The 16,439-nt window shown below is 46.7% G+C and overlaps 1 protein-coding gene across 1 annotated transcript; it reads right to left on the bottom strand.

Moving 5' to 3' along the window:
* Nucleotides 1–126: 126 nt before the first annotated feature.
* Nucleotides 127–6,285, bottom strand: LOC310922399 (terminal nucleotidyltransferase 5C-like; the record flags this gene model as incomplete). The annotated part of the gene is made up of 2 exons (XM_083882930.1): nucleotides 6,227–6,285; nucleotides 127–1,317 (listed from the first exon to the last, which is right to left on the bottom strand). The coding sequence occupies exon 2, from the start codon at nucleotides 1,300–1,302 to the stop codon at nucleotides 127–129; it is 1,176 nt and encodes a 391-aa protein (XP_083739056.1). The 5' UTR covers nucleotides 1,303–1,317; nucleotides 6,227–6,285.
* Nucleotides 6,286–16,439: the final 10,154 nt, after the last annotated feature.

Genomic DNA, 16,439 nt, shown 5'->3' with positions numbered 1-16,439 from the left:
TGGCAACTTGCACAAAAATATGTCCTTAACTCAAAAAGTGCTGATAAAACTCGCTTTAATGAGGCCTTTTATTAAGGAGAGAACTGGAAAGAGAGGAGTGGTGAGTGCTTGGAGGTCGGAGAGTTCCTACACCATCCCGCTCTGTATCTGTATGTGGAAAGGGTACGGCTGGTAGAACACGGGGGGTTGTCCATGAGCAATGTAGTAGCTGCTGAAGTTTCTGTCACTGATATAAGGAGCAGGCTGGTAGTAGCACGTGACGTTGGCCGCGTTCGGGATGATGTTCTGCTCTCCGAGCACTTTCAGAGCCAGGATTGTGATCATGTTGAGGGTTTGCCTTCGCTCATGCCCCATCAGGCAGACCGTGCTCTTGTTCACCACCCCGCGCAGGGTCATCAAGTAGTCGTACTTGCTCTTCTCCTCCCCGATGAAATGGTTGCGCAGGTAGGACTCGATTTTCCTCTGCTGCTCGGCAACGTCGGGAAAATCAATGAAGAACCTGGAACACATGTAACGTTCAAGAGATTTAATTTCAGCCTCATCAGCCGGCTTAAAGTCACGGACCAGGAGGTTGCTGTACTTCAGGAGGCCACCTCCCCTGATCTCCTCAGGGTTCCGGGTGGAGATCAGTCTGTATTTCAGGTGGTCCATGGCTTGGTTGAAGTCCCCATACATGCTCTCGGCGATGATGGCGGGGTGACAGTCCTGTGTCAGGGGCTGGTCTGAGGCTCTGTAGACGGCCAGGATGGAGTCCAGGATGATCTGGAAGGAGTCCACGCTGAACTCGAACTGCCGCCGGAGCGAGCTGACGAACTTCAGCTCCACGTTCTTGCCGCTGTTGTTGGACAGAGAGATGAGGCTCCAGCGGTCGTGGTCGGTGGAGACTTTGACCATCTTCTGCACGTAGGCATCTTTCATGGTCTGAGCTGTGATTTTTTGCTTGTTAACGCATTTTGGCAAGAAGTCCAACAGGCAATTGAGAACTGCTTCCTTAACGATCTGGAACTCAAGCTCACTGGGAAGCTCCACTCCAAAAATGATGTCCAGATCCTTGTAACTGGTGCCATTGTGCTTTACCAGGATGTGACTGGCAGTGGAACCGTTCAGGCGGATGTCCCTGACATGGATCTGTTTCTCAATGAGCTGCTCTCTTACCATATGGATTATATCCTTCGGCTTTACTTCCAGGGTTGGAAAATTTCCTCTCCCATGAATAGGTATAGCCTCAGTTAAAACCTGATCCAGGATTTTAATCTGATCCCAGGTGAGATAACTGAATCTGTGGTCCAAGTCCTCGGTCATTTTGATATCAGTTGGCTAAACAGGGAGAAAGAGGAATTAGAGACAAATGTTAAAACTTTCTGGAACACCAGAAAGGACATTTCACTGGTTATACCAAACTTCCTCCCTCGGTGTAGTGACAGAGCTGTTCATTTTAGAGACACAACCCCAGTTAACGGTCTGAGTCAACCACTGCACTTGTCGCAGGCTTTTAATTGAATTTTAATGTACTCAGGTTTTAATCCTGCTGAGAAGCCATCAGGATATTGTATAACCCATGACTCAAAGTAAATGCAGCAAACCATATAGACCCAATTTAAAACTACTCAAAGGTTAATAATATGAAATACTTGATGGTTCTAATGGAACTCCAAATAAATTTCACTGTGCAGAGCTAAAATTAGGTAAATGAGCAAATTTGTTTTTTTCTGTCCTGCCTAGACATCTCCCTTGATCTTTAGTGACTTGAATACTTAAAAGTACTAAAAGACTAGGAAGGTTTTTGTGAAAACCTGCTCCCTGTTTATCCAGCCATATGCCTTAGATGAACTTTGGTCTCTACGGCTCATCTAAACACATGCATCCTTTAATATCACTTATCATTTAAGGACTGGATATCTGATAATTGTCAAGCTGTTTCCATGATGTTTCTGAGGAAAATATTTCCCTTCTAAGCCATAAACCACGTTTTACATTTATGTATCAATAGCACTGCAAGTCTTGGTTTGCAGATCTGGTGAGAAAACCCCCTCTAGTCTTGTGGAAAAAAGACCTCAAGAAAGCCTGTGAAGAAGTACCTACAGAATACATGGGATAAAGCTCAGCTTTGGGAATTTCACAGTTTAAAACGACATATGGACTTCATAGCATCCCATTTAGCAAGGAGATGAGACACTCAGGTGGTGGCCAGGTGGGATCTGAACGGGCTCAGTGAGGCACCAGCCGGGTGGAAGATTCCTTTGGGAATCTGCCAGCACCCAGAACCTGCTTCCGAAACACCCCCGAGTGTTTCTGCAGACAGATGGCTCAAACATATTCTTTCAGCCAAAGCTCGGGAATAAAAATAAAGTAAATACTAAGTAACAACATTACTGAAAAGTCCCCACTGTTGTTTCTTAACCAGCGGTGACTCCATATGTACGTTGCCATACATTCCCCTTCCCTCGCCTTCAGATTCCACAGTCTGGAATATTTTAGTAATTTCAAGTAACCTGTGAGCTGCCAAATGGCTTGGGAATATGGCACCACTCTATTTCAGATACTTCTGCTGGAATTTCAGCTCCCATTAGGCTGATCAGGAGCACATGTAACTCCAAGGACCTTCCTGGCCTCACAACAAAGAATGGGACTAACCAGATGTTTGAAGTTGAAGGAATGTTTTAAAAGTTGGCTCAAGCAGGACTGAAGTTGGGAATTTTATTGACAGTTTGAAGCTCTTGGAATCAGTCCCACAGGTCTGGCACAATCATGTAGCTTTTGGCATTGTGTACATAGTGTATAATTCCACTCCCATAACAGGTATGTTTTCGGGTGTATTCAGAAATATCCATGTTTTTCCTGCAGGCATTTAGAGGACACAACATTTCAAGTGAAAAGGAGAGAAACTGCCCTCCACAGCACTGCCAATTTTATATGTTAATGATTTCACCATTAAATATTTGTTAGAATTCCATGCTTATTCCTTTAAAACTATAGCTATGCATCCTTCAGATGTCATCCTTTATGACAACTCAGTACAAGTCTATCCTAAAAAACAGCTTTTACAGAGAGCTACTGTTAATTATGGAAGTGGGACAACCTTGGGTGGAAGCAGGCTGGAAGGAGAGGGTTTTGTTCAAATGTTTTTGCTGCCATGTTGTTACCTGACTCATTCATAGAATCACAGAATTAAGGTTGGAAAAGACTTTCCAAAATAATCAAGTCCAACTTTTTATATGTCAGATTATGGTAGACCAGCCCAAATGATCCTCTAGCAAACTTAAAATCGTAAGAATTGTTGTCTAAGAGGTAGTTTTTATTATGGCATTTGTTTGATATTACAAAACTTTGACCTTTCTGAGGCTGTTGTTCTGATGTAAAAATGAAAGGGAGTAGAGAAGGGAATGTTGAAATTCAATCCTCTTTTAGCAGAGGGACCCTCTTCAAACACATGGAAAGTCAGGAGATGGACATATCCCTAAATAAGCTTAGAAATCCTTCCTTTATTGCTACATGTTTTTAGGTTTTTCAGATGTTTTTGGAGTATACTGAGGTTTGAAACTGAAAGGAGAAGGTTACGTCAGTAAATCTCTCTTTTGTTTTGAAGAGGCATCCCTCAAAATGTCATTTCTCTGAAGTGATTCCTGGACAATCTGGGAAGGCTTTGGGAGCTCAGAGTCTTACCATTAATGTTTTAAGACAAATATTAAAGAATTCTGTGCTGAAATAATACCTTCAACTCCGACAAGTGAGCAACATGTACTAGGAAAAAAACAGGAACTCTGCTTTCAAAAATATAATTACTTTGCAGGTAAGCCTAAATAAACATTAGTAGTAGAATCAGTAGTATTTTTTATTATTTACTAATTTGCTACCAGTTTGCAACCCAATACGTTAACCCTGCATTGTCCTAGAAGGATCTTGTCTTGTTCTTTTCTTCAGCCTTGTCTGGCAACAAGAACAATTTTCAGGCACTTTTATAGCCATTAGGAGCCTGATTTCTCAAAGCAAGGGCAAATTTATTTACTGAGGTGCTCAGGTTAATTCCAGGAGTTACTATTAATGTAATTAACCTCAGTTACAACACATCAGCAGCAACATTGAGGTTGTAATTAGTTGAAGTGTTGTGTAAAATGAGAGATCCTGGGATGAAGGGAAGGACACTCCCTGCATGGGACCACAGCGCTTGGATGAAGCCAAGCACAAGTAAGTACTGAGCTGGTTAATTGGAAAAGGGGCTGGAAAATCACTTTATTCCTTGGAAACTGGTGCTGTTTGCAATGGAGGATGATCAATTTACATGGGAAGAGTGTGATAGGACAGGAATGGTTTTAAAGTAAAAGAGGAGAGGTTTAGATTAAGTTAGGGAGAAATTCCTCCCTGTGAGGGTGCTGAGGCCCTGGCACAGATTCCAGAGAAGCTGTGGCTGTCCCTGGATCTCTCTAAGTCTCCAAGGCCAGGCTGGAGGGGGCCTGGAGCAGCCTGGGGCAGTGGAAGTGGAATTGGAAGCAGATGATCTTTAAGGTCTCTTACAACCAAACCATCCTGGGATTCTGTGATCCCTGGATGCAGATACATTTCATCTCACTGGAATCCCCAATGCCAGCCATCCCTAAACCTTCCATGCTGCATCCTGCCAAAGAATTCCCTTTGTGAAACTCCTTCCACACAGATACCCCAAAGCATCTCATGGCTTCCACATTCAGGGTTTTCTTGTCCTAAAGTCTGCACGTGGGCAAATGGAAGCTGCACAAACGCCACCACCATGGCAATGGAATTAAAAAGAGCACGTTTTTTCCACGTCATCAATATTTTAATTTACTGAGATTCTCTCCCAGTGATTTTTCTGAAGTTTTTTTTGCTTATGGGATTTAAAATATTACTATAAACTGCAATAGACCCTGAATCCCATCTGGTTTAAGATCTCTGCCAGAAAAAAAAAGATGAGAAAAAGCAGTTTTCAGGGTGTTTTCCTTTACATACACCAGCTAGAGAAGCACAGAATAAGATGGATCAGACCCAGTCAAGTTTTATGATATATCATGCTCATTATAAGGTTAGAAAAATATTTCCCTGACTCAACCTCCAACTTGTCCTTGAGTGGTCACCTTCACCTGATAAAGCAGTCAACATGTGGAAAAATGTTTGGATACTGTTGGATCATTAAACATAATATTGTTAAATTTCATTATTTATTTTCCCATTGAAATTAGAGGCTCTAATTTTCTTTTTGGAGCAAGCAACTCTGAGTTGGGCTTACAATGAGGCTTAAAATGTTTCATTAACCACCTCTTGGCACTCCATGGTGCATGAGCTTCATCAAAAAAATCCAAGCAGATCTGTCTTTACATCTGAATGGAGGAAATCTGCCATGCTAATGACAGCTTTCATGCTCCCCACGACTTTCATAGAAACAGACACTTGCAGTCTAGAGAACGGTCTCATCAAATTTAGCTCATATTTTACTGATAAACTGTTTAGATTCTCTTTTTATATATTTCATAATGTTGATTCAGTGTGTTTTCAAAGGGTTTGCCATGTGCTGGCATTTTCAGGCAGGATACAGCTGAAATAGTTTTTGTGCAGCTGTGGCAGCTCCATCCTCTTCCCTTTGCTTCTATCTGCTCCCATGTTTTTCTGTTTACAATAAAGGCTGGAAATACCTAAATGCTCCAATTCCTTTTACTTTTCACTTGAAATCAGTTGCACAGGGACCTTTTACAGATCATGGAATTCCAGAATCACTGAGCTTGGAAAAGCTTTCCAAGACCATCGAGTCCAACCTGTGCCCAATCCCCACCTTGTCACCAGCCCAGAGCACTGAGTGCCACCTTCAGTCCTTCCTGGGAGACTTCCAGGGATGGGCACTCCAAACCTCCCTGGGCAGCCCCTGCCAAGGCCTGGCCACCCTTTCCATGAAGAAATTCCTGCTGCTGTCCAACTTGAACCCATCTTGGCATGGCTTCAGGCTGTTTCCCCTCATCCTGTCCCTTGTTCTCAGGGATAACAGGCTAAAAAAAGAGATGTAGCAAAATGTTTTGGGAGCTGCTGTGGTGGCCTTGTTTTGGGGATTGCTCCAGAAACACCCACAGGAACTCTGCCATTCCTCTCATCTCTGCACTGCCTTCCCTGTTACACATTTTATACATCACTATAAACATCCATGATCTCCTGATAAAGCTTTATTTCAATTCAAAGATCCATTTCTCTATTAAGCTGGACATTTGGAAGTATTTTGCTCACTTACTTCAGGACTGCAGCTGGCATAAGCTCCAAAGGCAGCAAAGTCAAATGTGGAGGGACTTCCAGTCGTAATTTAAACCCAGACGAGACAAGGAGAAGCAGTAAAGCATCTGGGGAACCTAAATGGGGACATATTTAAACTGGTTTGACAGTGTTTTCCATGAGTTTTTCCTTCCATTAATGTTAATGCAGGTGGTGAAGGCAGCGTTTATTTATCCTGTTATCAAGAGATAATGCATGAATTGCCATCAGTTTTCAGTCCAGTTACCATCCAGTTTCCCTGGGATAACAAATGATAGCTCAGCTCTTCCCTGGCAGATAAGGCTGCAGGGTGGGCAAAATGCACTGCAGAGCTGTGGGCTTGGGCTGTGCCATAGAATGGCACCTTCAAGGGCACAAAAAGTAAACACAGGACGAGACTTGATCCACAAAAACGTGTCCTGTTTTTTCCACCCAGCAAAAGGAGCATGGATAATGGCTTTAAGGGAAAGAGAGCAGGCTTAGATATTGGGAAGAAATTCTTTCCTTTAAGGGTGGGGAAGCCCTGGCACAGGGTGCCCAGAGAAGCTGAGGCTGCCCCATCCCTGGAAGTGTCCAAGGATAAGTTGGACAGGGCTTGGAGCATCCTGGACTAGGATGTTTCCCTGCCCATGGAACGAGATGGGATGTAAGGTCCCTTCCAACTGAAACCATCCTGAGATTCTGCTTCTGCTGGAATGTTCTAGGATATTGGCTTGATGAGCTGGGAGTTGTCAGGAGGCACAAAATGAGGCGTTTAATTTAAGCACCCAGTATGAAATCACAATCCATATTCTGTCATGCTGGATATTTGGGGTGTTTTGGATGCCCCATTTTTCCATCATGACTCATGGCAGACTCAGTCAGATGTGGATCCCCTCACAGGGCAGCATTTTCAAGGGCAAATTTATCATGACTTGATAATCAGTTCCTACAACATGTGAAGCTCCTTCTCACAGGGCTTCCAGTCCAAACCAATGAAGGCTTAAAAAACATGAGGCCAGCAGTACCTCAATTTCTCTAAAATACTTCAGTAACTCTTAAAAAATAGTTGCCATATGCAGTATTTGGTCTGTTTGGGGCTGTAGTCATTCCTGGGAAGTTCCTGCTTTAGGAAAAGACTGTTTGTACTACCAAACACATGCTTACAGACTAAATCCTGAATAATATTCCCAGCAAGGATGCAAAATCCCATGGACTCACCGTGGCAGGACGACTGGAAGCGTGTATTCCAGCAGAGTTAATAGGATGAGTCACTGCATCATTTGGTAGAAATATGAATTGTCATCTTGTCGCTGATAGAAACACGAAGCTCCCCAGGAAAGCTGCAGGAAATAAAACCCAACAAACAATCACATTCATTTGGAGACCAATGTTAACCACCAGTCACCTGCTGGACATACTAAATGATGCATTACAGTCCTGCAGGTATAACGACAGACTTTGAAGTTGGGAATGGTAAGGTAAAAGTAGTGGAAAAAGCACTGAAGGGTTTATAAAGACTCTGGGTTTCACAGGTCATGCTTAATCCTCTGCAAGGATATTAACAAACTTGCCATTTTCCCTAGGGGATTTTGACTGGGAATTTAATATTAATAATAGATATGCAAATTAGCACGGATGTAGTAGGATCATATAAAATTTAGAATGAATAATAACTCAGCAGAATGGAGTATTATGAATGTGTAGTGGCTTTAGGTTCTTTTTATCAGAATGTGCAGCAGACAGGAAGGTCTTGTTTCCTGGCACATGAGGTTGTTGGTTCATTTAGAGTAAGCCCAGAATCCTGTTGCTGGAATTTCCATGCTCATGGACTGGCTTGTGCTGGAATGAAATATTTCTGTAAATATTCACTTGCTATCATAAAGGCACTCCCTTATATTCGTTTCTCATTCCAAACATGATCTGACAGTCAACATTCTCAAGCTTTCCTTGCAAGACCCCATCCTGCAAAGTTCACAACACCCACTCAAGCTTCCTGACTATCCCAAGCAGGGCCTGTCCACTGTATGGTTTGATATTCGCAGGAATTTACTCCTTGTTGAGTTTTGTTCCACAATCTCAGCCTTTATGCTTAGTATATATATACAGTTCTTAGTAAAGATAATATTTAGAGTATGACTTAAGTGTAAGTATCTGCATAATCTGCAGGAAAAGCTGAAATTACAGCCCAAGGAGGTATGGACTGTGTTATAACTTTATTAGGAATAGAATGGACTATTCCTCCCTGCTTACAGCAGGCAGATTTTTATCCCTGAAAATGCCATTTTAGTGCTGCCAGAAGCACAGCATTTGCTTTGCTCACCCTGTGAGGACCTGTCTGTTGTGCCAGGGCCTGTCTGCAGCTTTCATTTGCTTTCCAACTCCTGATGGGCCACTAATTAGCTGAATGCATGTTCCTGACCTGGTCCCAAATCTGTGCAATGACGGCTCACATTGGCAGCTGGAATAAAGGGTTAAATCTGGCAAGAGCTGAGCTCTGCTCTGAGCCTGGCATTGAGCAGACAGCTAGGCCTTGATGGCAAAGGGAAGAGTTCTGGCCTGCTTAGATAAAAGACTCTCAGCATGTGGAGTCTGGAAAAGTCAGACAAATCAGTCACTTTGCAAAAAAAAAAAAAAACAAACTCAAAACCATGACTTCTTTTTAACACTGAAATATTGTTATTTCTTTCTGTGCAAGGATGGAAGGTTTAATGGATATATGATACCCATTAATGGATATATCACTGTGATAGAACAGATTAACACCGGAGCAGAATTTATGGCTTCCCCTGGTGATATTTAGAGGAAGAAGAGAGAGACCTTTATAGCATTTTTTTTAGAAGAAGAAGAAGAAGCATTATTATATAATATCTTCATAGAAGCAGCAGCTGAGATTGATGAGCTGCTTTGCCTACTGGGACATTATTCCCAACAGCTGCCTTTTATTGGCTCAGTCACCACAGGAAAAAGCATCATTTCCTTACTCTACGCTCAGGGTTCCCAGGATTTTTTCAGCTGAAGGAAAAACAAAAATAAAAAGGATGATGTCAACAATTACCCTCTATTTAAAAAGAAAGCAATTCCCTGTTCCTGAATTGGGGATGTGAATTGTGGCAACATACACCACCAAACCCATTCCCAAGCCTTTTCCCCTGGTGTCTCTGTGCCTAAGGAGCACGGGACTATCAGTCCTGAGATCCAGCAGGGTCTGGCAGATGGCGTGGGGCTCTGTGCCCTGGATTTCCCTCCGTGCCACAATTTCCCAGCTGGTCAGTCCTTTGGGTGTCCCCACTCCCAGGTCCCACCCTGAGGAATATCGACCCTCAAACCTTCCAGGTGGACCTCAAATCGTTGGTGGACGTGGAGGTTGCTCAGACACCTCATGGGCTCTCCCAGAGCACCCAGAGCACTTCAAGGTGATGCCCTGAACTGGCAGGAACAAGAGCCAAAGATCCCAGAGTTTCCTCCTTCCCCCTGTGTGCTGCAGCTTCCCCTGACTGCTCAGCTCAGCTCCTCAGACTAATCCCAAAAATCTATTTACTCACTCGAGATCCCAGTGACTCAATCCAAAGCTCACTTATCAAAAACTCTCATTATTATGACTAAACTGCAGCAAAAGCAGGCAAGGTAAAAATTGAAACAATCCTTCTTTTCCATCTATTAACCATCTTCATAATCATCTCTCCTCTTCAGATGCCAGAGGAAGAGGGATGGGTGATGCCATGTGCCATTGCAGCCCTAAAGCTGGGCTGCTATCAGGGTAAAAAGGGCACTACAAAGTCAAGGCTCTCCTCAGGAAATCTCCAGAACCATCTTCCCCTCATCTACACCAAAGGACAGCTATCAAATATCCCCACAGTCACTAAATCATGGGAGGATCCTCCAGGATCACATTTTTGTCTGTTTTGAGAGGGTTCTAACACAACCACATCTGCTGAATGGATTTCTCTTTTTTGACTGATCATAACCCCAAAAACCTTTTCTGGAAGCTGCATTTCAGTTCCTTCAGCCAATGCAATGTGGGGGTTTCCCCTCTAAATCAGTACTGAGCCCTTGGGGTATTGAGGGTGGGTTTTGATGGTTCACCCAGAGTGGATTCAGAGTTTTCCTTGGGAAGAGCCCAAAAGATGAAGGAAATGCACCCTGAAGGCCTCTCTGCATCACCCCTGCTCTGCCCTGCACAGGTTAGAAAAGCTTCTGTTGAACAATTATTCTGTTCCACTCCAGGAGTACTTTCATTTCATGGCAGAAGCTGTGAGCTCCAGCCCAGGCTCCGGGTTGATTTGTGAAGCAGTTTTAGGATCCCTCCAAATAAAGGCTCTTCCCAATTGCTAAAGCAAGGGGGGAGTTTAAATTCAATTGGGAAAATTTCTGTACCCTGGGGCAGGCTGAGCTGGCACCTCCACAGGACTGTGTCTCACAGGCGACTCAAAGATTACTGTGTCTTCCACTATTTAATTGTGTTGCTATTTGTGTTTACAATGTTCATCTAGAATTCATACTTTTATGAATTAATTTCCATACTTATATTAGAAAGTTACTCTCTGAATACAAAACATAGCAGTGGGATTTCATTTTAATGCCATTTTCCCAATTTTATGAGTTGCACTGTAAAAGTGGGGAAAAAGCAATGAATTATTCATTATCTTCAAAGTATTTGCTACACAGGAGTTTACGTTTAATTTTGCATCAGTAACAGCCAAGATTCCCATAGAAAGTAGTTTTTTTGATAAATGAAATGTTTCCTAGAGTTTGCAGTTGAAAAATCTGCAGAACTCTGGTCAAACTGCAACAGGAAAAAGGATTCTGGCTGCAGCAGCAGAGCAGTGAACTGTTCCTCTTTTGTGGTGAAGGCAGCACGAAATCTCTGTTGACATTATTACTAAAAGGCAGAGAGGAGATAAAGTGATGATTAAACCCAAGGAAAAGGCCCAGGCCCTGCAGCACAGCTGTGCATTCGTGACTTTTCCATCACTATCAATAATTCATAATGACCATCACGCACCTGACAACACCAACTTGGGGAGAAAGACTGAGTCAAGCTTTCACCAAATGTGCAAAAACATCCAATCTGACATCAGATGTCAGGGCGACAGGACCTGCTGGATAAGCAAAGATCCAGTAGAAAGCGTAATGGAGAAGAAAATCAGCTGATGTGGACACAAATCAACATCTGCTGTACCAGTTTGTGGCATTTTCTGGAGGAAAACTCTCCTTTTGGTGATACATATTGACAGAAACAGTTTATAGAGCTTCCAAAATAAGTTCTTCCAGAAACGAACTGAAATGGTGGTTTACCTGTGAGCAATTCTGCAACATGAGGGAATCCTGCTCAATGTTATGCTCAAGTTTTGGGGTGGGCTCTCCCTTGCTGCACCACAGTAACCCACCATGGCCATAGGCAATGGCACATTGATGATTCCCTGGGGCATCTTAGATTCTCTGCTGATGCTTTGAATAATTATATTTGCGTGAAGATTTTTGTGGCAAAGGCAAAAAAGCCAGACTGTGATTTGCAAAATTATTCAGGGTTTTTTTGATGTGTGGATCCAAATGGCATAAACTCATAGAATCATGGAATGGTTTGGGATGGAAGGGACCTTAAAGCCCATCCAGTCCCACCCCCTGCCATGGGCAGGGACACTTTCCACTATCCCAGGTTGCTCCAAGCCCTGTCCCAGCTGGCCCTGGACACTTCCAGGGATCCAGGGACAGCCACAGCTTCTCTGGGCATCCTGTGCCAAGGCCTCCCAAACCTCACAGGGGGGAATTCCTTCCATATATTCAAGTGAAATCTCCCATCTTTCAGTTTGAAATTATTAATCCCCATCCCACCACTACAGTTCCTGATAAAGGAATTGACTGAATAACAATTCAATTCAGCAGGAACTGCTCTGGTGTAAATGGGAGCAGAATTGGCCTGGTCTGTTCATGGCTGAGCATCTGAGTTCTGCAAGATAAACCTCGAGTTCACTTCCACTCCCCATGGACCCACTCCCTCACTCCACGTTACCCATCCTTTGATGGTGAAATTTGACTTTGAATTTGCCTCCAAATCCTCTAACTGTTCATTGACTTTCATCCATTAAAACCAGTGGGTTAAACATAGATACGTAAGAGATACATGACATGGAAAACATAACTATGTGTTAAATCCGTAAAAAATATATATCTATCCCCATATGCAGAGACCATCAAGGTACTGAGAATTCAACAAACAACCTCAGGAAGACCCACCAAAGGCTTTTCAACATGAATGAGAGGGGCAAAGCAGAGCAAAAGGCACCAAGATCTCCCCCTTGCTGTGGCCAGGCAGGGGTGGCACAGCCCAAACCCCTCCTGCAGTCCGATCATCAGAGCCCAGAACCAGGAAACCACTCTGGATTAGGAGCGCTTTGAAACATGGTAGAATTTAATTCCTTCAAGCACTGTTAATTAATGAATTAATTTCCACTGCCAGCCTAAACGCTGCTTAATTGACTCTCCAAAATAACTCAGTCTCAATGTGATCTTTCAAGGAACTTGGTCGTCTTCTCTCCCCCTGATTTACGGTTTGATTCATAAATAATGGGACTCCACTGTGTCAGCAGTTACTCCTGAGCCTGAGCAGGAGCTCAAGCCCTGATCTGCAGGGCAGGAATTTAGGGTCAGGCTTTGTCTCACAAGGGTCAATGTGTCTCTGTATGGCAGCTGAATCATTCCAGAGCACACAGCCCTTACACAGCCCTGTGTGTCTGGTGCCTAATGAGGCAACAGAACTAAATTTACTGTAAAGTTATGCCTGGGATGCACAACTGGGCAGGGAGGGTGAGCAGGCAGCACTGCCCCGAGGTCAAAGGCCTGCAGCACTGCAAATTAAAGGAATTATTGGTGCTCCCTTTGAACTAAGACGTGGGAATGTCAGAGGGATAAGACATAAGGAATAGAAGGTATAATGCAGACAGCAATTCTCCCTCCACATATCAAGCCTATATTCCCGAGTCCTGGATGCTGCAGGCACAGCACATGGAGGATAAAAGGGCACAGGGATTGTTTAATATTTCTGAATGGGACAGACACATCACATCTGCCTCTAGAGAAGTCGGGAGCACGAAGCACGGAGGAGCCCCTGCTCTGGAGTCACTGCCATTTATTATTCATCCCTCGGCCTTTAGCGGAGAATTGGACACATCCCCATTCATTCCCACCTGGCTGCTTTTCACGGGAGCCATGGAGAGGCTGTTACTCTTAAGGCGGCACACGGAGCACAACGTGTGAGCCCGCAGAGCCCACCCTCCCCTTCCCGAGGAAAACAATTAACGCTATCACAGGTTTCCAGCGCCTTAACGATGTACCAGAGAAGCCTGTGGGAGAAGGCGGGGAGCACATGAGAGCGATTCCTGCCTGGGAAGACACCGAATTCCAGCCGCGAGTTGCTGGAGAGCAGTTTTGCTCTGCATGCAGGCACTTCTAATAGTTTAGGGCACAGAACCGCAGCGTGCTGTCACTGTCACTCCACTGTCACTGTCACCTCCAGCCTGTGACCTCCCCAAAAACCACGGATGGTCCTTGCAGAACACACAGAAAAGGCCTCGGCTGCCGGGGCTGTCACCACCTAAGCGGGATGACAGAGCCTCCGACAGCGAGTAGGGAACGCCACGCTCCTACTAGCGCTACTACGAGCCGGCGAGGCAGGGCTCGCCCAACCCCGGGCACCGCCGGGATCCTGCACAGGAGCGCCCGTGGGGAGACGGAGCGGCCACACACACAGCCCCTCCAGCACCGCCCTTCCCGCAACTTCACCCCCGAAGTTTCCAAGGAAAACGCCTTACGGAGAGAGGAGGGAAAGGCCCGAGCCCAGCCGAGCGCTCCGGGGTTTCTCCAAGTTTTTTAACCGAGCCCAACCGCTCCCGCAACGGCCCCGCCCGGCCCGGCCCGGCCCGCGGCACCCGCGACCCATCCCGGGGACACCCACCCGCCAGACCCCCGCGGCCCTGGGGGACATCCCCTCCCCGAGGGGCTGCGGGGCTGCGGGGACACCGAGCGGGTGACGGGGGAACACCCGGCTACACCGAGCGGGTGATGGGGGAACACGCTCATTCCCCGTGCGGCCGCGGGGACACCGAGCAGGGCTGCGGGGGACGCTGGCCCACCGTGCGGGGACGCACTCACCGTGTGCGGGTGGCAGGACACGCTCCGCGCCGGGCGAACGGGACACCGACCGTCCGTCCGCGCCGCCGCCCCGCGCGGTGCCGGGCCCGCCGCTGTCCGCGGCCGCGCTGGTGCTGAAGGGGCCGCCCCGCCCCGCGCCCGCCCCCGCCCGCCCCCGCGGAGCGCAGCGCAGCGCCATGGCAACGCCGGCACGGACCGCGCCCGCCCCGCGCCCGCCCCGCGCCCCCGCACCGCCCGCAGCCCGGGACGCACACCCGGGACCCTGGAACTAACACCCGGCACACCCGGGACCCCCCGGGACACCCGGCACAATCGGGACCCCCCGGGACACCCGGCACAATCGGGACCCCCGGCATACCCGGGACCCCCGGAACAAACACCCGGCACTCCTGTTACACCTGGAACCCCCAGCACACCCGGGACCCCTGGGACCCCCGGAACAAACACCCAGCACCCCCGGGACCCCCAGCACACCCGGCACACCCGAGACCCCCGCCACACCCAGGACCCCCGGTACAAACACCCGGCATCACTGTCAGACCTTGGACCCCCAGCACACCCGGGAACCCCGGAAAAAACACCCGGCACACCTGGCACATTCGGGACCCCCGGGACCCCCAGCACATTTGGGACCCCTGGCACACCCGGGACCCCCGGAACAAACACCCGGGACCCCCGGCACATTTGGGACCCCTGGCACAGCCGGCACACCCGGGACCCCCAGCCCAGCCGCAGCCCTGGTTCAGAGGATCCGCACACCCGTGCTCTCTCTCCCCAGCCATAACACCTCGTCCACCTTCTCCCTGCCCAGCACTCCCGGGTGGAGGGCATGGAAGCATGGGAGAGTGGAATTGTAGTATCAGGGAAGTGTTTTGGTTGGGAAAGCGCACTAAGGGTACCGAGAGACCTCTCAGAGCGCTGCCAAACCCACCACTAACCCGTGTCCCCAAGTGCCACATCTGCATGGCTGCTGAGCCCTCCAGGGATGGGGACTGAGGTCCAGGAGCACTTGGAGAACGCTCTCAGGAAAGGGTTGGATTGTTGGGATATCTGTGCAGGGCCAGGAGCTGGACTTGATGATCTTGATGGGTCCCTTCTAAGTCCCTTCAGTCCCTTCATAGTGCATGGTTCTGTGATTCCACCTCTGCCCTGAGCAGTCCATTCCAGTGCTTTAAGAACCCTTTCCATTAAGAAATTTTTCCTAATATCCAACCTGACCCTCCCCTGGTGCAACCTGAGGTCCTGTCAACCCGTGAAAAGAAGGTCCCACTGACTTGGTGGCAAACGTTTTTATCCTAGTGATCCAGTTCTGAGATCACTAAACCCAAGAAAAGTCAGACCTAAACTTGTTTGGTTTCGAGGTCTCTCCTGCACAAATAGTCTGTGGGTTTGGCCTCACTATTTCATAAAATCCTGGAATGGTTTGGGTTGGAAAGGACCTTGAAGAGCATCATCCTACCCCCTGCTGTGGGCATGGACACCTTCCACTATCCCAGATTGCTCCAAGCCCCATCCAACCTGGCCTAGGACACTGCCGGGGATCCAGGGGCAGCCACAGCTTCTCTGAGCAAGACGCATGCACAGGATGTAATTGCCAAGGAAATCTAAGGAAATCTACCCTTCAGAAGCGCAAATAGAAGGATTAAGATGACTGAGGGGAAATCAGTGATGTGAGCACCAGCAACTGCACTTTGGCCACTCAAACCCCCAAATTCTGCCTCACCTGTAACTAGTAGAAAAGTGCTTGGCTGCTGCTTGATCCTCAGCTTTGGAACCAGCGTGGCTCTGCTTGGAGATGGTCCCACTGTAAACATTCCATATGCTTCTCTCTGTACAAGGCATGATGTCACAGACTCAGTTCTGGCTCTAAATACTCAATTAAAAAAAAATAGGCTTTCCAATATGAGTTTCTAAAATTTTTTATCTTTGATAAATTACTTCACTCAATGGATGGGATAAAACCTGGCATAGGATGAGGTTATGGCATTTGTGCCATTTTTGATAACTTCTATTGCACTGTGACACAGAATACTTTTGCTGCTGTACAATGTTTAAGTTTGCTTAGA

This window comes from Zosterops lateralis, assembly GCF_965231275.1.
Source record: "Zosterops lateralis genome assembly, chromosome: Z".
NCBI classification, from domain to species: domain Eukaryota; kingdom Metazoa; phylum Chordata; class Aves; order Passeriformes; family Zosteropidae; genus Zosterops; species Zosterops lateralis.
The sequence above is the reverse complement of the archived record's forward strand: the minus strand, read 5'-3'. Positions and strand labels throughout refer to the sequence as shown.